This window comes from Corythoichthys intestinalis, chromosome 1, assembly GCF_030265065.1.
Source record: "Corythoichthys intestinalis isolate RoL2023-P3 chromosome 1, ASM3026506v1, whole genome shotgun sequence".
NCBI classification, from domain to species: Eukaryota; Metazoa; Chordata; class Actinopteri; order Syngnathiformes; family Syngnathidae; genus Corythoichthys; species Corythoichthys intestinalis.
In genome coordinates, this window is record NC_080395.1 from 53,213,486 (window position 1) to 53,233,741 (window position 20,256).

At 38.9% G+C, this 20,256-nt stretch overlaps 2 protein-coding genes across 4 annotated transcripts in view; one reads left to right on the forward strand and one right to left on the reverse strand.

The window, feature by feature from the left end:
- Positions 1–57: 57 nt before the first annotated feature.
- Positions 58–19,750, reverse strand: ercc5 (excision repair cross-complementation group 5). Its single transcript, XM_057831204.1, has 15 exons — positions 19,573–19,750; positions 19,281–19,456; positions 19,079–19,194; positions 18,876–18,974; positions 14,691–14,748; positions 14,365–14,511; positions 14,085–14,289; positions 11,437–12,333; positions 11,132–11,364; positions 9,355–9,474; positions 6,250–6,463; positions 3,606–3,750; positions 3,085–3,287; positions 2,924–3,006; positions 58–2,614 (listed from the first exon to the last, which is right to left on the reverse strand). Exons 1-15 carry the CDS (start codon positions 19,658–19,660, stop codon positions 2,105–2,107), a joined length of 3,294 nt encoding a protein of 1,097 aa, XP_057687187.1. The 5' UTR covers positions 19,661–19,750; the 3' UTR covers positions 58–2,104.
- blzf1 (basic leucine zipper nuclear factor 1) overlaps positions 19,328–20,256 on the forward strand; it is an 8,310-nt gene continuing 7,381 nt past the window's right edge. The window contains exon 1 of one of the 3 annotated variants that reach the window (XM_057831253.1): positions 19,328–19,412. The gene's annotated coding sequence lies outside the window, so the exon portion shown is untranslated. Of the gene's footprint in view, positions 19,413–19,440; positions 19,476–20,011; positions 20,085–20,256 lie in introns of those variants that run through there. The other 2 variants (XM_057831259.1, XM_057831243.1) reach the window with 2 other exon arrangements.

Here is a 20,256-nt window from a genome sequence, read left to right on the forward strand (position 1 = left end):
CAGGATGTACCTAAACCCTAAGCGGTTCAGAAGATGAATGAATGAATCAATTAATCAATATTGTAATTTTTATATATTGTTTTAATTATGAATTTATAAATGAATACAGTATTCATAAAAAAATAAATCCTAAAAATAAATAAAAGCAGAAATACACACTGGTTACAGCCCCAAGTAAAACTCACTCATCGCATGCCATTGACAACGATAGACATCCAATTCATTTAAACTGGGAGGACTGGCTGAGAATTCTCATAGTTTCTGTGCCCTTGATGGCGCTAGACGTCCAAACAGTTTTGACTGGGTGGGGCGAATGAGCAAATGTTCATTCCCCAAGCCCACTCAAAATAATGTAGATTGTAGTAGTAAATGAGTGCCCTGTAAGGGTTTAAAAAAAAAAAAAAAAAATATATATATATATATATATATATATATATGGCGGAAAACAGACAAGACTGAAAAAGCAGTTTCTAAACTTGCACTCCTCTTAAAAAGAAACTGCTGTATTTTAAGCCAAAACAACTGTTGTGTTTGATAGAACAATATGTCTGTATGCTGCCATAGCAGATTAATGGCGCATTAAGCTCCCCGAGCTATTTTAAATTTGTCCGTTTTACCCTGGAAACCCCTGTTTACAAATGTCGCGCAACCGGTCTAATATTTCGTTTATAGGAAGAAGAAGAAAAAAATATATATATAAAATTATTCACTTGCATATTTTACACTTTTAAACAAATTACGTCACAATGAAAAAAATAGTGTCTGTAAAAAAGTCACGGATATCTACCTCATAACTATCGCTTAATTGTATTTTTTTTGTTACTGTCGCATTTTCTCCGATGCTCGATGATAATCGATCCAAACAAATGAAAATGGAAAAAAAAACGTTTAAAAGTAAATAAAGGTAAATATATGAAAAAAAAATCTTGACTACTCCTTGACGTCTGCCATTTCTGCATCGCGACCCTTGTTATATTACCATGTTTCACTCATAAAACCCCCCAAAATCCGGCTGTGGCCATTCACAGCTGTGTCTTGAAACAAACAAGGTGAATATGCGATAATATCTCATTGAGGTCATGGAGTCTTTAATTCTGCGCTTTCATGCTCTTCCAGATAGGGTTTCGCTATTTAAATTTTTTTTTTTTAAATGCCCTCCTGTTCAAAAATTTTCTTCCCCCAGAAAATGGAGATTTTAAGCTTTCCAATGAGGTATCACACATGCATATAGGACAATTTTGAAAGTCGGCCAAATTGGGGGTCTCAGAGCGGAACTTCAAGTCACCTAAGTGTTTTCCGCCATATATATATATATATATATACTGCTGGCCAAAAGTATTGGCACCTCTGCAATTCTGTCAGATAATGCACAATTTCTCCCAGAAAATAACTGCTATTACAATATTTTCATTTATTTTGCTTGCAATGAAAAAACCCAAATAAAATAAAATAAAAATAATTAAATCATTATCATTTTACACAAAACTCCAAAAATGGGCTGGAAAAAAAGTATTGGCACCTTCTGCCTAATACTTGGTAGCACAACCTTTAGACAAAATAAATGCAAACAACCGCTTCCGGTATCCATCAATAAGTCTTACAATGCTCTGCCGGCATTTTAGAACATTCTTCTTTGGCCAATTGCTTCAGGTCTCTGAGATTTGAAGCGTGCCTTCTCCAAACTCCCATTTCCAGATGTTTCCAAAGGTGTTCTATTGGGATTCAGGTCTGGACTCATTGCTGGCCACTTTAAAAGTCTCCAATGCTTTCTCTCAAACCATTTTTTAGTGCTTTTTGAAGTGTATTTTGGGTCATTGTCCTGCTGGAAGACCCAGCTTTCGCACACTGGGCCCTACATTTGTAATTGTAATCATTTTCTGGGAGAAACTGAACATTATCTGACAGAATTGCCAGGGTGCCAATACTTTTGGCCAGCAGTGCATAGGCTATATATAATTTGTGCATGAAGGGGTTAAACAACGTAGGCTAAAGAAGTGACTTAGCAGTAAGTATAAAATTTTGATAATTTCTCAACCATCTCATTGAGGGTTTTCATTCAAATACTCATCAAATTACAAAAACATTTCATCTTCAAAATTAATTTTTAGATTTTCTTTCCTCGCCCTCTTCCTCTCCTGCTTTTATTACTGCAACCTCTTATGCTTCCTTTGAACACAGGTTGTGCAGTTACCATAGCAACTTTACCATAATTATCTTCGCAGTCTTCATCAGAGCTGCTGCTGCTGCTCTGTCCAGTCGTGTGCTTTGGTGGTATAGTCTTGGTAGCCTTTGTCAAATTTGACCCCTGGCTAGAGCAGTTCACATCATTCAGAGACTTATTCAAATTTTCTCCAATTCCCCTTGAACCCAAAAACCCGCCTTGGCACAAAGATCTGTCTTGTTCTCTTAGTTTTCCAGTTTCGGCTTTCTTCTGGTCCTGCTCCATTGTTTTTCCTCTCTTTGATGGTGTGACAGTTTCCTCGTCAGAATCCATATCCTCGTTTCCATCCTCCTTTCTTTTCATGCAGGTGACGGCACGGCGGAGTCGCTGACTTCGAATCGCCTGCTTTTCCTGTTGCTCCATGCGGAAGAATGAGTCAATCCGCAACTGAGTCTAAAACAAAATAGTGTAGAATTTTTATCATTCTACTCTTAAAATGCAAGGTTTTATTCTTCTACTCCTAATTAGAAAAAAAATCCCTTAATTGAACAAATAACTGAATTCATTCAAGTGATCCTCATTAGTGAAGACCCAAAAAACAGTCAAATAGAATAAAGTATTGGGTCCAACATTTAAGTCAAGACGTGACGGTTCAGTGGGAATTGATTGTTGAGTTTCATGGGAGGAAAATCATCAGAAAGCATAACTGAGCTACAAGAAAATTAATTTGCAGGTCAGAGTAAAGAATCAGATGAAAGTTACCTGTTGTGTGTTAAGTTGTTTGATCACAGGCTGAAGGGTCTCTGTGGTTTTTCTACTGGTCCAACCAAAGCGACTTTGACAAAATGTAAAGGATTGGTAAAGGAATAGAACTACTTTTGAGAGAGTCGTCTTTTGCATTAATTTGATTAAAGTGTAAGGATATTCTTTGATCATGTCCAGTTGAGGGTGTCCCCAGCTGAAGGAACTGTCCGACTGGTCCACAGCAGGCTGCAGATAAGCCTGAGCCACAGTAGGGTTTGGGAACCCGGGTTGAAGTTTGAGCCCCCGCAGCTTTTTTTTCACTTTCGTGTCCCGAGGATTGTCAGTCAAACGCTTTTTCTCTTGCGCTTCTGACCACCAATTACTACAAAGACAACAATACAACTGTCATACTAATATAAAATAAAATGAAAGGAAGAACAACATTAGAGTTTCTTTAATATTTTTGGCCTGTTTGCAAAAAGATTGTATTGGACTGGATTACTTCTATAACTATCTCGAAGGAACACCAACCCTGCTCGTAGCAGAATAGGATTACAGTACACCTATGTAATGTCTTTAAACCGTGACTCAACTTTCAAGGGACTGCAATGGTCAGAAACACCAATATGTTTGTCTATTAATTCCTGTTTAACTGCAAATCAACAGTGTGATACTTGTAGTAGTAAAATCCGAAACAAACCTGAACTGTGTCAGTGGCTCCAGCCCATGTCCAGGGAATTCATTCAAGATTTCCATGCCTGTCACATACCCGACCCCAGGCACGCCCTCGGTATAGTCACTTCCTAGCAGGTAAGCCAGGTTGATCAGTTTGTTTCTGTCCAAACCTGTTAGGCACAGACATAGAAAGAGTACAAGACAGAAAAATAAGGCGAGGTGTACACATTAGATCAACTATCAAGCCAACGTTAACACCCGTTACTGATATACGAGTCGTAAACATATCGGATTAGCAGTTGGCTGTATCCTCATTGCACTTTGTCAACACAGTTTTGAATCTTCCCTAGGTATACATGCCTGTGTCAGTAAGGATTATATGGCTTACAGTGGCAAAAAACAGAACTGAAGATCTAGTTTAGATGGCTGGAAATGATAGTCTTCTTTCATCTGTGAAACTGTGTACAAGTCAGTCTGGAAGTTGGAAAAGACTGTTTATAGGTTGACGTTTATTTTTCTCGCTGCGTAGAGCAGGTGTCCCTGTCCGTATAATGTACAGGGTTCCAACAGGTTTCATCAAGTGACATGTAAGGCTTTTTATTACCTTTTTTTTTTTTTTTTTTTAACGTGCTCTTTAATTCAATTCAGTGCCAATTCTATGGTGAATTTCATAGCCCACCTCACAAAAACTGTAACCCTAGAATGTCAGAACATTTTTCCCAAAATATACATTTTATATATATATATATATATATATATATATACACACACAGTAATATACTGTTATTGAGGTTTTTATAAGGACATAAAATGGGTGGAGGCTATTGACTAGGGCTGAACGATATTGGAAAAAACTGACATTGCGATTTTTGGGGGGTTTGTGATATTAAAACTGGAAGAATTTTTACCAGCCTTGAGTAGCTCTGTTTGAAGAGACTTTGGTTGACTCACTATGACCACATAGTATTCATTAGAAATGCCCCGATCCGATCACATGACCGGAAATCGGCCGATCTTGCCATTTTTCAGAGGATTGGAATCGGGTGAAAGGATCGGGTTTTTATTTAAAAATATCCGTATATTTATGTTTTTCTGCTTCATGCTCGTACAGCCTCTTACCCTCTTTCCTGAAAAACAGTGCGACCAAACTGTTTTTCTTGCTCTCCAGTGCAGCTGGCATTTGGTACTTAAAGTTAATGATGATTGACAGATTTGATCCAGCCAAAGACGCCTCGGTAGCTCTACGATCAAAGGCACAAATGTGTTAATCATCGTTAAGCTTGGTACCCAGTAGGCCTGAACGATATTGGAAAAAATTGTTGCTGCGATTTTTTCGGGGTTTGCAATATAGAAATATATATATATATATATATTTTTTAAGAAATTTTCACTAGATGACTTGAATAGGTGTTTGGAAAGACTTTGGATTACTCACCATGACCACAGTGTACAGTATTCCATCGTTTTTGCGGTTAATAGGGACCAGAACCTGCCACGATAAGTGAAAAACGGCGAAGTAGCACATAACCCCCCCCCCCCCCCCCAATTTTTTTTTGTGTGTGCGCTCAATGTATTTATTCAGATTTAGCATTGGAATGAGATACATATAAGACATGTAGTCTTATATGTAGTAGTAGACACAAAGTATGATTTGGAAAAAAAAAAGTACATATATATATATATATATATATATATATATATATATACATATACACATTTTAATAAATGGTTTTTAAGCACTTCAAATGTAATAATTATGATTAGTTTTAAACATAACTGTCCCACCGAATCATTTTTAAACATCATCATCATCATCATCATCATTTTGGCTTTATTAAATGCTTTTGTTTACCTAACTTTGACTTTGACTCTATGAGTGACATGTAGAAATCACAAAATCCTCATGATCACTTCTGGCGTGTATTTTATATCGATTTTATATCTCGAACGTCTCCACACACACACCCTCCCCCCACAATCAATCCCACACATTCATTCCAGCCTGCGCTTCCTTGCAGAAACTGTTTAACAAGTTAAACGATGATTGACACATTGCTGCCTGTGTGAAGTCCGCTTTTTTGGCAAGATCAAAGACATTCTTAACTTTAATAAGCGAGTGCCGCAATGACTGAGAGCTGGGTGAGGGAGGCTGTGCGAGCGAATGAAGCAGAACAAAGGTTTGTGGATTCAAAAAAAGAAAACCCCCAAAAAACTATCGCACGTCCTTGAGATGGGACTATCGCTCATGCGCACACTGCGATGGCGATGTTCAAACGATATATCGTTCAGGCTTAGTACACAGTCTGGAGTGTTTTGTGGAAACTCATTCATTGTGTAAGTGAGAGGCTGTTCTCGGCAGCGTGAGCATCAAAGCAAAAAATACGTGTATATTGGTGCCGGTATCGGCAGATTCTCAAATTCAGGTGACTCTGACTCGAGTGCAAAAATATGCGATCGGGACATCCCTAATATTCATATAATACTGTTTAACCCAGGCTAGAGGGTTTATTTGTGAATAATGAAGATTGGTGTATATAAAATAGATGCCTTTTATGAAGAAAGAAAAAGTCTAACAAAAATGAATCGCATGTCCTGCGATGGGACCATTGCGCATGCGCATATTGTGATGGCGATGTTCAAACGATCTATTGTGCAGGCCTACTACTGACCAAGTTGGTTCTGCAGGTCACTGTACTGGTAGTGTTCCACATATTTATTCTGGTTGAAGAAATTCTTGTAGACGTGTCGTCCTCCAAACAGCCAAACATCTGAGTCATCAGTAATGGTACCATTAGTATGGTCGGTTCTGTCGAGTGCAGCACACTGCGCCTCGGCCTCCATCGGTGCCACTAGGAATGGAATACCGAAAAGCCGTAGGAGCTCCTGGAATTAGAAGAACAATCACTCAAAGAATTTACTATAAGTCACTTAAAACCAATATATGGCGGAAAACACAAACAAGACTGAAAAAGGTCTTGCACTCCTCTTCAAAAGAAACTGCTGTATTTTAAAGAGCATACGACACCAGAAAAAAAGTCTTAAATGGCATTATTATGTGAATTAGAATCATATTTTGAGACGATTCGACCATATACAACAATTTAGCAAAGCGCAGATGACGAGAAATTAGTCTTTTAATCTGCCGGTTAGCCACGCCTACAATTATAGGGCTTTAGCGTCCCCAACAGGTGGATGACGTCAGCGGTAGACTAGGCTCATCGGTTTTACTATTCAGCCCATTGAGGGAGAATTGTTCAGAACGAGGAAAACGAGACGAAGAGAGCTGCAAAATGTCATTGTTTCAGTCTCTCTACTCCCAATATTTTTACAGGATATTCTTTTTATCCAAGTATTTTCCCCAATAGCTATATAAATGGCTTGAGAAGGATCAGTCAGCCCGTCGAGGGGGAACTATTCACAATGAGGAAAACGCGACGAAAAGAGCGGCAAAATGTCATTGTTTCTGTCTCTTTACTTCAATATTTTTACAGGATATTCTTTTTATCCAAGTATTTTTCCCCAATAGCTATATAAATGGCTTGAGAAGGACCAGTCAGCCCGTCGAGGGGGAACTATTCACAATGAGGAAAACGCGACGAAGAGAGCGGCAAAATGTCATTGTTTCTGTCTCTTTACTTCAATATTTTTACAGGATATTCTTTTTACCCAAGTACTTTCCCCAATTGCTAAATAAATGGCATGGTCATGACAAATAACTTGTGCTAAATGGAATATAAAATAATAAAAATCCATTTATTCAAGACGACATGGCAAAATTACTCCATAATGGTCAAAACAGTTGACTTTACCTTTACTGTCACACCTGCCGAACGATATTTTATGACACCTAAATCGGACATATGTCATTTCCCTTCCCCGGCTTCGGAGAATGTAAACAGACCAGAAGGAGTGACAGCTAGCCGACATGCTAACCCGAACCGAGGGATGTTTCAAAGTCTTCGAAGTGGAAAATCACACATAACTAGCCTGGATTATTTGACATGACGACCCGGTTGTCGAGTTTCTTTGCGGATCGGCAAACCGCCCGGCGGAGAGCAATTTACAGTTCGTTCCCTGGAGGAGGGTGGCTGGAATTGTTGTGTAGCTAACGTGCTAACAGCTAACTGCTAATAAGCGTGAGGATAGCTTTTTACATGCCTATCAATGATCAAACGTAAGTAGTCCTTTATTTAAAGGAATTTTATAGTGTTTACTTTGTAATCACTGTATTCGTATTTGACATAATACAAAACAAGATGTTTACTCACTTCCTTATAAGTCCAATGGTCCCACAGTAAATATCCACGGTAAATGGGAACCTTTTGAAACTCCAAAAAGGCGCATACGCCTCTCCCGCATACAGAATGATTTTTCTGCAGCCGTTTGGCTGGCGTGATGCAAAAAATAAAAGTATTAATCCGCAAAATCAGCTGAATCCTTCGTCCTCATACACAACAGTACACTGTAGCGTGAAGAGGACGTCTTCTACCGTACACGTCACAGCGCCCTCCTCCTCAATGCGAGACCGAAGCCGGAAGTCACTCATTTTCCTGGCGCGGGATTCAAAAAACTAAATAAATATAGCGATCGCTTCCACACACATCCAAGCGGTCCATATCATTCAGGAGCATAAAATACCGCGTGTATTATGAAATAAACATGCTTTTTCGTGTCACAAGCACTTTAAGCCAAAACAACTGTTGTGTTTAATAGAACAATTTGTCTATATGCTACCATAGCAGATTTATGGAGCATTAAGCCCCCAAACTATTTTTAATTCGTCTGTTTTACCCTGAAAACGCCCGTTTACAAACGTCGCGCAACCGCTTTTGTTTCAACCCAGCCATAAAACGAAGGTAATTAATTATATTTATCATTCAAAATGTCAGTCGTTTTTAGCTTAGAATCATTAATTGATGTCTCATATTTCGTTTAAAAAAGAAAAACAACTTTAAAAAATTATTCACTCACATATTTTAAACTTTTAAACAAATTATGTCACAATGAAAAAAATGGCGTCTGTAAAAAAGTCACGGATATCGACCTCATAACTATCGCTTAATTGTATTTTTTTGTTACTGTCGCATTTTCTCCGATATGTTGGACGATAAATAATCGATCCTAACAAAAAATGTAAAAAAAAAAAAACTTTTAAAAGGGTAAATATATGAAAAAGAAAACCTCGACCACTCCTTGATGTCTGTGATTTCTGCATCGCGACCCTTGTCATATTGCCATGTTTCACCCATACAATCCCCACAAAATCCAGCCGTGGCCATTCACAGCTGTGTCTTGACACTCAGTGATACATGCTACATGGAGTTTTTGGATCGAAACAAGGTAAGAACGCAATAATATCTCGTTAAAGTCATGGCGTCTGTAATTCTGCTCTCGAGTGCTCTCACCTCCAGACAGGGTTTTGCTGTTTAAAAAACAGTTTAAAAAAAAAAAAAAATGCCCTCCTGTTCAAAATTTTTCTTCCCCCAGAAAAATGAGATTTTAAGCTTTCCAATGATGTATCACACATGCATATCGGACAATTTTGAAAGTTAGCCAAATTGGGGGTCTCAGAGCGGAACTTCAAGTCACATGAGTGTTTTCCGCCATATATATGTATACATTAATAAATAGAAATAAACATTTTAACCACAGTCACACAAGCAGTTACTATCTTTCTACAGATTTTTTTAACCAAGGCTCAACTATTTTCTGAGAATTATTTGACATGTTTTTAACATGTTTTGACATGTTCTGTTGTGCTGTGTTTGACTCACCTGGCTCTCCAAGTACATCTGCCCTGTAACTGTGTTGGCCATCCTCTCCTGTTGCTGTTGCTGCTCTTTCAGGTTGCTCTGCTCCACCTGCAGAGAGCTCTCAAGGGAGTGCAGCTCCTCCTACACCACAACAATCATACAGTACCTACTAAATTAGTTGTCGGTGTTGAAAGACAAAACTTTGAGAAACTAAGAATGTGTGTTCCTAACCGATCCTTCTGTATTCCACAAAATAATAATTACATATTATACATAAAACAAAGTTTGGTTCTTTTATGACTTTATTATGGGTGAACAGAAAAAAGTGATCAAATCTGCTGGGTCAAAAATATACATACAGCAGCGCTAATATTTGGTAACATGTCCCTTGGCCATTTTCACTTCAATTAGGCGCTTTTGGTAGCCATCCACAAGCTTCTGGCAAGCTTCTGGTTGAATCTTTGACCACTCCTCTTGACAGAATTGGTGCAGTTCAGTTAAATTTGATGGCTTTCTGACATGGACTTGTTTCTTCAGCATTGTCCACAAGTTCTCAATGGGGTTTAAGTCAGGACTTTGGGAAGGCCATTCGAAAACCTTAATTCTAGCCTGATTTAGCCATTCCACTACCATTTATGATGTGTGTTTGGGGTCATTGTCCTGTTGGAACACCCAACTGCGCCCAAGACCCAATCTTCGGGCTGATGACGTTAGGTTATCTTGAAGAATTTGAAGGTAATCCTCCTTCTATATTATCCCATTTACTCTCTGTAAAGCACCAGTTCCATTAGCAGCTAAACAGCCCCACAGCATAATACTACCACCACCGTGCTTGACGGTAGGCATGGTGTACTTGGGGTTAAAGGCCTCACCTTTTCTCTTCCAAACATATTGCTGGGCATTGTGGCCAAACAGCTCGATTTTTGTTTCGTCTGACCACAGAACTTTCCACCAGAAGGTCTTATCTTTGTCCATGTGATCAGCAGCAAACTTCAGTCGAGCCTTAAGGTGCCGCTTTTGGAGCAAGGGCTTCCTTCTTGCACGGCAGCCTCTCAGTCCATGGAGATGCAAAACACGCTTGACTGTGGACACTGACACCTGTGTTCCATCAGCTTCTAATTCTTGGCAGATCTGCTTTTTGGTGATTCTCGGTTGAATCTTCACCCTCCTGACCAATTTTCTCTCAGCAGCAGGTGATAGCTTGCGTTTTTTTCCTGACCGTGGCAGTGACAAAACAGTGCCATGCACTTTATACTTACAAACAATTGTTTGCACTGTTGCTCTTGGGACCTGCAGCTGCTTTGAAATGGCTCCAAGTGACTTTCCTGACTTGTTCAAGTCAATGATTCGCTTTTTCAGATCCATGTATGTATATTTTTGACCCAGCAGATTTGATCACTTTTTCTTTTAACCCATAATAAAGTCATAAAAGAACCAAACTTTATGAATGTTTTTTGTGACAAAGAAGTATCTGTTCCAATCACTCTATCGGAGAAAAATCAGAGTTGTAGAAATAACTGGAAACTCAAGAGAGCCATGACATTATGTTCTTCACAAGTGTATGTAAACTTTTGACCACAACTGTACATAGGAAATAACTGTTAGAAACAAACATTTGAATGTGATTCAAATAAGAAAAAACCCGAAATCTTTGTGGCCGATGCGGCAATCAATCTGTATTGAGGCAAGAATACCTAAAAGATCTTTTACTTGTCAATTAAAATAGCTCTTTATTTTCTCAATGTTAATTTTGAATAGATCTTGAGAATTGTGAATGAACAACACAGCACATACTTACCACATCAAAATCTTCCCATTCATTGACTGCAGTAGCTGAGCAGGATGCATTCAATTTTTCCTCTTCAAATTCATCCCCATCGGACGGGGTTTCATTGTCGATCTCCTCATTTGATGTCGAGTTCTGGTCTGGAACGGGCGCAGCATCGGGCTGACTTTCTGCTTGCATGGTCTCATTGTAGACCTCCTCTGCATCTTCTTCATGTTCCTCCTCTGATACTTCCACAAAACTCTCTGTGGAAACATGTGTTTTTTTAATTTATCCGTTTGCTCATACTTTTGAATGTATCTGCCCTGACTGTTTACCTTCTGATTCACTGTCGTCCACACTTCCTGGCTTAACAACATGGCTCGTTTTTAGAAGAGGGAATTGATTATTACCCCGCTCAGGCAATTCAATGTGACTTTGTGCCTCCCTAAGAGATTTTCCGAATACCTGCTCAGATTCATTATCAGCAGCCTCAAAATGGGTGTGATGTTCCTTCTCAAACATTAATCCCAGCTCCGAGTCACCTCTATTGTCAGGTTGTGTCTGACTGCAACTTACTGTCCTTGCATTAGCTTGGCGCATGTCCTTGTTCACTTCACAGTTTTTTTCCCCCATGTTTTGTCTGTCAGATCCTTCCTTCACTTCATTAATAGCTGCTGCAAAGTGAAAAGCTTTATTTCTTTGTCCAATTATTTCATCCATATAATCAGAACCAATATCTAACAAGTCATCAGGTATATTTTTTCCTAAGGTGTTCTCCTTAAAATTGGATTTTTCTTCGACAAAATCTTTAATGGCATCAAGCTCTGTCTCATCCTCTTCTGAACTACTGATGGCTATTTGTATCTCAGTAGCAGAGCTGCTGCTTAGAGTCTTTTGCGTCACTCCATCGTCATCCTCATCCAGAGCTTGTTGGATGGCGAGCAGACTTCGTGGAGAAATGCTACCTTCTCCGTCTTCCTGCTTCACATCTGAGGTGTCATTCATGGCGACCTGAAGAGCATTCAGCGTGCGAGGCGAAGGGGGCGATGTGACATCAGACTCTTTACAGTCCCCTGAAAAGGAAACTTGCTTTTTATCTTCTTCCTCAGGGACCGGACACCACAAGGGCTCCGGTTTGGCCACTCTCCTCTTTATAAAGCCTGATAGGGCATTCCCAGTCCAGGGTGCAGGGGTAGGTTGGTTCTCTGAGGGAATTTTACTTTTGGTAGAGCCTGTATTGCAGAAAAACAAAGCACAAAGTTTGAACTTGTTACATTTTTATATGGCTTCTGATTTTTTTCCGGAAAAATAATTTAACCCGAATTTGGGTTCAATTGGACCCAGGTAACACTCCAAAGGAGAAAAATACTGTTAAAAATATATATAACTCATTGGCTGCCATTGATGGCGCTAGGGTGTAGCCATCCAATCCATTTTGAATGGGCGGGGCCAATAAACGAAGAGTCAAAACTGATTGGACATCAATGGCACTAAAAGATAGGTATCATGGCCAGTTCTCCCAGTATAAATGACTTGGACGTCTTACCTCCATCAATGACATGTAACGAGTTATATAGGTGTAATTAAAATCTACTTTAAAGTGATACTTGGGGTCGTAACCAGTGTATCTGTTTTTATTCATTTTAATTAATTTTGCTTTTATTAACATTGCATTATACAGTATATACTGTATTTATTTATAATTACTTAAAAATAAAAAAATAAAATACTCCTTTAAAAATTATAATAACTGATATTTAAGTTCTTTTTTTAAATGACCAAAAATAGTCACTTGCCCTATAAAGAGTTAAAGGTCATAAGTGTCAACTTTTGGATAGCTGTATACTAGAGGTGTGCGAAATTTGAGAGTCTTAGATCATTCGCGATTTGGCTGTGGAAGATTCGAGAACGATTCACAAACATCCAAATTCCGTTTATTGGAAGATTCGAGAACGATTCACAAACATCCAAATTCCATTTATTGAAATATATCAAGTAAAGGGGAACTAAAACACAGTCAGTGCGGTCTTCGGGACGCAACGGGAACGGACCGAGAGTAAACATCATGCTTGTCATTACCTGGGTAATGACAATGCTCAACTCATGGCTCTGGCTCAACTCATGCCACTAGATAAAAAAACCCAACAATACCTGACTGCTGCCGACAGCCGCTACAAACTACGTCCACATAATGCTACGGTAGATATCACATGTATAAAGAACTAGATGCGTAATGGCAGACTCGGTGGTGTTAGCAGCACATGTATAGAAAGCTAGATGCAAAATGACAGACTTGCCGGCGTTAGTAAACAGCTGCCATCTTAAAGCAGTAGACTTCCCTGGAAGGCTGTTGTAGCGAACCATCCAAGCGAACCTAATTAACTTTTTGTCTAAAATACGCCTAAATCGGCAAAATCTTGACTTGAATTTATTTTTAAAACAGTTTTAAAACTTTGACATGTCGAAAGTAGACAGAAGGGAAATTATGGAATAACGGGAGACATTTTAAGAACTTTAACGGTTGATTCACAACATTAAATTAATTGAATGTAGTTTAAAGCTGCTGACACAGAATGGGGACTTAAGTATTTGATTTACTGTTTTTAACTGTTAACTTGATACTGAAATAGTCGTTTATTTAAGCCTGAGGAGTTTTTGTACAATTTCTGTAACTAATGTACAAAACATTAAACGCAGATATTAGCTGGGGGGGACGGGGGCATCAATAATCGATTCATAATCGAATCGTAGCTTCTGAATCGTAATCTTAATCGAATCGTTAGGTGCCCAAATATTCCCACCTCTACTGTCTACTGTTGTGACCACTCTCCCTGAAAGGGTTAATTGTTGTATTTGACTGGATGGGATGGTAATGCAATATCAGAAACCCCCTGTTCCATGACAAACAACTAACATTTTAGACGTTAATATGGCTTTTCGTATTTCTTGTCATTAAAATACAGAAAATGATGAATGTACTTGCCTTTAATGAGGATGTAGTGAGAGTTATCTTCTGAAACAAGTCGACGTGACTCAACATCATGACTCTGCTGCTCCTGTTCGTAGAACTGTGGTGCGCTGCCAGCACTGCGCTGATTCATCTCTTTTTCCACTCCCTCCAGACGTTGATTTAGCTTGTTTCTGTGCAGCAAGCCAGATAACTGGTACTGGGAGAAGTCTGTGGAGAGCTAGGATTGAATGAAGTTAAAAGTTACGTGTGTGTCTTTGTAGCTGCGAAGACATGAAGACAGTGACTGAGGTACCTCGGGAGGTTTGTGGTAAAGGGTCCGACGCCTTTTTGAAAATTCCTTCATGTCTTTGAGGATCTCATGCTTCATTTCCAGTGGCAGACATGCAAATTCTTCTGAGTTGATGTCCACAGAGTTTGGGTCCGCAAAATGTTCAGCCCCCTAGGGGATACAGTAGATATGACTCAACTTTATTTATGGAGCGCTATTAAAATACGAATACACCTTTTTTAAGTTGAGGCTGAGTGTTCATCTCAGTGATGAAAGTATTCTGAACAAATTTACACAAATTGGCAGCTACAAAAGCACATTTATAAGCGGGATTTAAAATATTTTTTTACCTCATACATCTCATCAACCACATCTTCAGACTCGTTCTCTTCCTCCCCCTCCTCTGAGCTGTGACAAATACGAATAATCAAGTTGGGAGAAAATCTTGAAAAAAAAATGTTGATGAAAGTAATTACTAAATCATTGAATTAAAAGCAGTATTTAACCGGAAAAGAGACCATACATATTATTTTATCAATGGACATTGCAAATAATGGTATTATTAAGGGCTTTTTGGGAATTTGAAACATGTTTAGTCTGATTATCATGAAAGATGGATTTCACAATCTTATTAAGGGCTTTTTGGGAGTTTGAAACATGTTTAGTCTGATTATCATGAAAGATGGATTTCACAATCTCTAATGCCTTTTGGAGGTATCTTCTTTTTTCACCCAAATGAGTTTTCCTAAGCTGGTTTGTTGTGTAAAACAAGGGAATGTTGTCGATCTTTGTCAACATTGGGCTTTTGAGAATCTCGTGATTAACGGCTAATCGAATAAAATTTGACTTGTCTATTTGAGTACTACCTAGCGTCTTTGTGCGTTTAAGCGTCTTTGTGCGTTTTGAAAAGCGCTCTAGAAATAAAATGTATTATTATTACCTCAACCTAATATCATTCTAAGAAAATAGTAGGAAGTTGGAAGTATTAGCATGTTACTAAGTGTTTTTTTTTAGGTAGTGAGAAGTTGTTTAAAGAAACTAACAGAAGAAAATTCCGAGTAGGCAGGTATATTGTGACGGTATAATAACCTTAAGCCAAAATATCACGGTTTCACAGCATTGCAATAACAGCTCTAAAATGTGTTACTTTGAGATATCAGGATTTAAAAAAAAATAAATGAATTTGAAAAAAAAAAAAAAAAACTTTTTTCTATTAAACAGGATTTCTGTTTTTCAAAAAAATATTAGCAAATTGGAACAAAGTAATGTTAAGTTACCAACCCTAACCATATATTCTAAAAATAACAAAATAACTGAAATCTTCTAAATAAAATTAAAATAATGCAGTCCTTTAGGTGAGCCTAAACCAACAGCCACATCTCAACACCATTACCATCAGAACAAAAATAATTTAATTATTTTCCATAAAAAGCATGTGTGTATGACTCATATCATGTTTACATTATATACTCTTTCTCAACACAGACAGTTGCCAGAGAGCAAAACACACCACGTTTTACACACGCTAGACACACTTAACACGTTGGAGTTACCGGTAACTCTCTTAGCTGGTAGGAAACATTCATGACAGTGTTTACTAACCAATAATTTTGTATAAATGCGAAATCATTTTGGAGGTATTGCCTCCTCAGCAGCCACCCTCCGCAAACATGTTTTACATTTCGGTTGGCCCTCTAAGCTGCGGCCGTCTGTAACCTCTCTGTAGCCGAAATATTCCTATACCAGCGAGTTTGTTCAGGAATTTAACATCCTCCAGCCACCGTGAAGCACAGCTGACTCACTGATACTGAGCAACAAACGGTGGGGGAGGGTTGAGCCATAGACTTCCTAATGTATTGATGGATCAGATGGTCATGCACTGCACCTCGTATTCAAGTAGGGGGCCGCCCACATCAAGAGGAGCTATTTACAAGCACACGCACGTAGTGATCGAACACCGGATTTCTCTTGAAAAAGTACAAAAGCTGTACCGCATACAAACAGGAAGGATTGTCTCAGGAGTAATTTGTTCGAGGATTCAAGGTAACTATCATATTTTTCGTACCATGCATTAATTTTGAAATGTTGTTAAAAAATCAATGGGAGAAATTAGCCGCTGCTGCATTGGCATCGTAGTTCGCAAGATTTACGTAAAAATAAATGCAAACTTGAACGTTTTTTTTGCTTTTAACCAAAAATCGAGTCTGTTTTACGTCCATATCTATGAAGAATTCGGGGATTTAAGCATTTATTCATAAAGATTTTCACCGGAAAAGCTGAGTTTACATCAGGCGGCCGCTAGCTACATTCACTAACAGACTAGCATTGTACTTAGACATATGTACGTAAAATAAACGCTAACTGCATCTAGACTGTTTTACGTCCTTATATATACACACACACACACACACATATACATATATATATATATATACACAGACACACACACACACACACACACATACATATATACATATACATATATATACATATACACACACATATATATACAGTGCCTTGCAAAAGTATTCGGCCCCCTTGAATCTTGCAACCTTTCGCCACATTTCAGGCTTCAAACATAAAGATATGAAATTTAATTTTTTTGTCAAGAATCAACAACAAGTGGGACACAATCGTGAAGTGGAACAACATTTATTGGATCATTTAAACTTTTTTAACAAATAAAAAACTGAAAAGTGGGGCGTGCAATATTATTCGGCCCTTTTACTTTCAGTGCAGCAAACTCACTCCAGAAGTTCAGTGAGGATCTCTGAATGATCCAATGTTGTCCGATATGACCGATGATGATAAATAGAATCCACTTGTGTGTAATCAAGTCTCCGTATAAATGCACCTGCTCTGTGATAGTCTCAGGGTTCTGTTTAAAGTGCAGAGAGCATTATGAAAACCAAGGAACACACCAGGCAGGTCCGAGATACTGTTGTGGAGAAGTTTAAAGCCGGATTTGGATACAAAAAGATTTCCCAAGCTTTAAACATCTCAAGGAGCACTGTGCAAGCCATCATATTGAAATGGAAGGAGCATCAGACCACTGCAAATCTACCAAGACCCGGCCGTCCTTCCAAACTTTCTTCTCAAACAAGGAGAAAACTGATCAGAGATGCAGCCAAGAGGCCCATGATGACTCTGGATGAACTGCAGAGATCTACAGCTGAGGTGGGAGAGTCTGTCCATAGGACAACAATCAGTCGTACACTGCACAAATCTGGCCTTTATGGAAGAGTGGCAAGAAGAAAGCCATTTCTCAAAGATATCCATAAAAAGTCTCGTTTAAAGTTTGCCACAAGCCACCTGGGAGACACACCAAACATGGTCTGGTCAGATGAAACGAAAATTGAACTTTTTGGCCACAATGCAAAACGATATGTTTGGCGTAAAAGCAACACAGCTCATCACCCTGAACACACCATCCCCACTGTCAAACATGGTGGTGGCAGCATCATGGTTTGGGCCTGCTTTTCTTCAGCAGGGACAGGGAAGATGGTTAAAAATGACTGGAAGATGGATGCAGCCAAATACAGGAACATTCTGGAAGAAAACCTGTTGGTATCTGCACAACACCTGAGACTGGGATGGAGATTTATCTTCCAACAGGACAATGATCCAAAACATAAAGCCAAATCTACAATGGAATGGTTCAAAAATAAACGTATCCAGGTGTTAGAATGGCCAAGTCAAAGTCCAGACCTGAATCCAATCGAGAATCTGTGGAAAAAGCTGAAGACTGCTGTTCACAAACACTTTCCATCCAACCTCACTGAGCTCAAGCTGTTTTGCAAGGAAGAATGGGCAAGAATGTCAGTCTCTCGATGTGCAAAACTGATAGAAACATACCCCAAGCGACTTGCAGCTGTAATTGGAGCAAAAGGTGGCGCTACAAAGTATTAACGCAAGGGGGCCGAATAATATTGCACGCCCCACTTTTCAGTTTTTTATTTGTTAAAAAAGTTTAAATTATCCAATAAATTTTGTTCCACTTCATGATTGTGTCCCACTTGTTGTTGATTCTTGACAACAAAATTAAAATTTTATATCTTTATGTTTGAAGCCTGAAATGTGGCGAAAGGTTGCAAGGTTCAAGGGGGCCGAATACTTTTGCAAGGCACTGTATATATATGTATATATAATTCGGGGATTTAAATGGTTAAATGGTGTTACACTTATATAGCGCTTTTCCACCTTTCAAGGCGCTCAAAGAGCATTTATTCACAAGAATTTTCAACGAAAAAAACTCCTTTCTGTGATTCCACTCGGTCAGCTTTGACGGCCTCGCCAACAATGCAGGTCCCCTATTTATCGGCCCCGCGACCCGTCAATACATTATGAAGTCTATGGTTGAACATTACAGCTGCAAGCGAGCGATTTCTCTATGCATTTTTGGGACATAAAAAATAGCTAATGCCTTAGGGACGGTATGACGAAAAAATTTTGCGGTTTTGAAACCTTGACGTTTTCATACCACGGTATACCTTGAAACTGGTAATCGGCACATGTCTAATTTAGAGTCTCTATACCTGCTTCTCTCTTCATCTGCCTGTGGCAGGGCAGGTAGAACATACATGTCATCCACCTCATTTCTCTTCACACTTGACAGGCTAGGAAGAGGATCCTTACTGAGGAAGAGAAAACAAGTATAAACGACTAGCATACATTAATTGGTTCAGCTGTTGACTCTTGACACAATGCAGTATCAAGTGCCAAGAGCTACTGTGCTCACCTGTCATCTCCAAGCACAGCTTTGATAGCTTGCCTCTTCAGGAATGTCCTGAGGAGTTTCTCATTTGTCTTTTTGGACTCTTGGCTTAACTCTTCCTTCCTCTGCCTCCTCAGGGCCTATAGACAAATCCATATTAGAAATATAATCGGGATGCAATTATGTCTATTAGTAAGTTTTTTTTTTTTTTTTTTTTTTAATTTACCAGTGTTTGTTTCTTTAGCAGTGGAGCATCGCCATCAAAGACAAACACTGGACGGATGCGGAAAAACAGCAGCTTGCAGATGCGGTGGAAGAGAGTTAGAAGATGGGCGTTCTGGACACTGTTGCCTTCACGGTCTCGCACCCCCTTTACAGCCTGATTCAGCCATATACTGATATCTGTTGATGCTAGGTTAAGGTTCGTGTTTGAGAGACCAGAGTTAAATACAACAGAGAGAGAGAACGTTGAATTGATGCGATATAAACAATGGATCAGATCCCCCGAGTTAGGATACCAACAGCAAGGATTTTACCCTCCAAAGTTTCTGGATTAATGGGTTTTCCTGTGCTCTCCAGCAGCCGCCAAAGACCGTGCACTCCCATGACTAAATTTAAAATAAGGGAGTTAGTTTAACAATACAAAAGCCAGATTGACAGAGGAATAAACTTCATGTTACTTGGGTAACAGCAGTGTTATCCGTGAAGCAAACAATGGCAGTTGAAAGGTTCCGCATAAGTGGTGTGATGTGGTAGACTATTTATCCCTGGTTTTTACTTGCAAGGTGATTCCGGAAAAATATATTCAAATTTCCCTACGATAAACTCTCAAAAAAGACGTTTTACATATTTCTATAATGTCTTTTTCAATATTTTGACGATTTGAAAAATAAAATACAGTCTGAAAACTATGGAAAAAACGACTTGCCTGAGAAATTCAATCGACTTTTCCCGTGCAGTTGCCTTGTGCCAACTGTATCCGGTAACATAATAAATAGCTCTAAACTACAGGACCATTTTCAAGTATGTGGTATGTAAGCTAAATACTACCCGAACATTTTAAGTATAATTGAAGTAAAAGGGTTAAATTATTGGGACTCATTTCCATTATGGGGGCGTTTTGCCTTGCGTAGTTCAGAAAATCGGCTAGCCTCAAACTTAGCCTCGTAGGGGAGTAGCCTTCTCCATCTGATTACTTTATC

Bases quoted from the DNA above. Each gene is read 5' to 3' on its own strand.
- ercc5 (XM_057831204.1), bottom strand. From the start codon at position 19,660: ATGGGAGTGCACGGTCTTTGGCGGCTGCTGGAGAGCACAGGAAAACCC. The intron at 19,457-19,572 runs GTATCCTAACTC...TAGCATCAACAG, and splicing joins GGGTAAAATCCTTGCTGTTG to ATATCAGTATATGGCTGAAT. The intron at 2,615-2,923 runs GTAACTTTCATC...ATTTTGTTTTAG, and splicing joins AACAACTTAACACACAACAG to ACTCAGTTGCGGATTGACTC.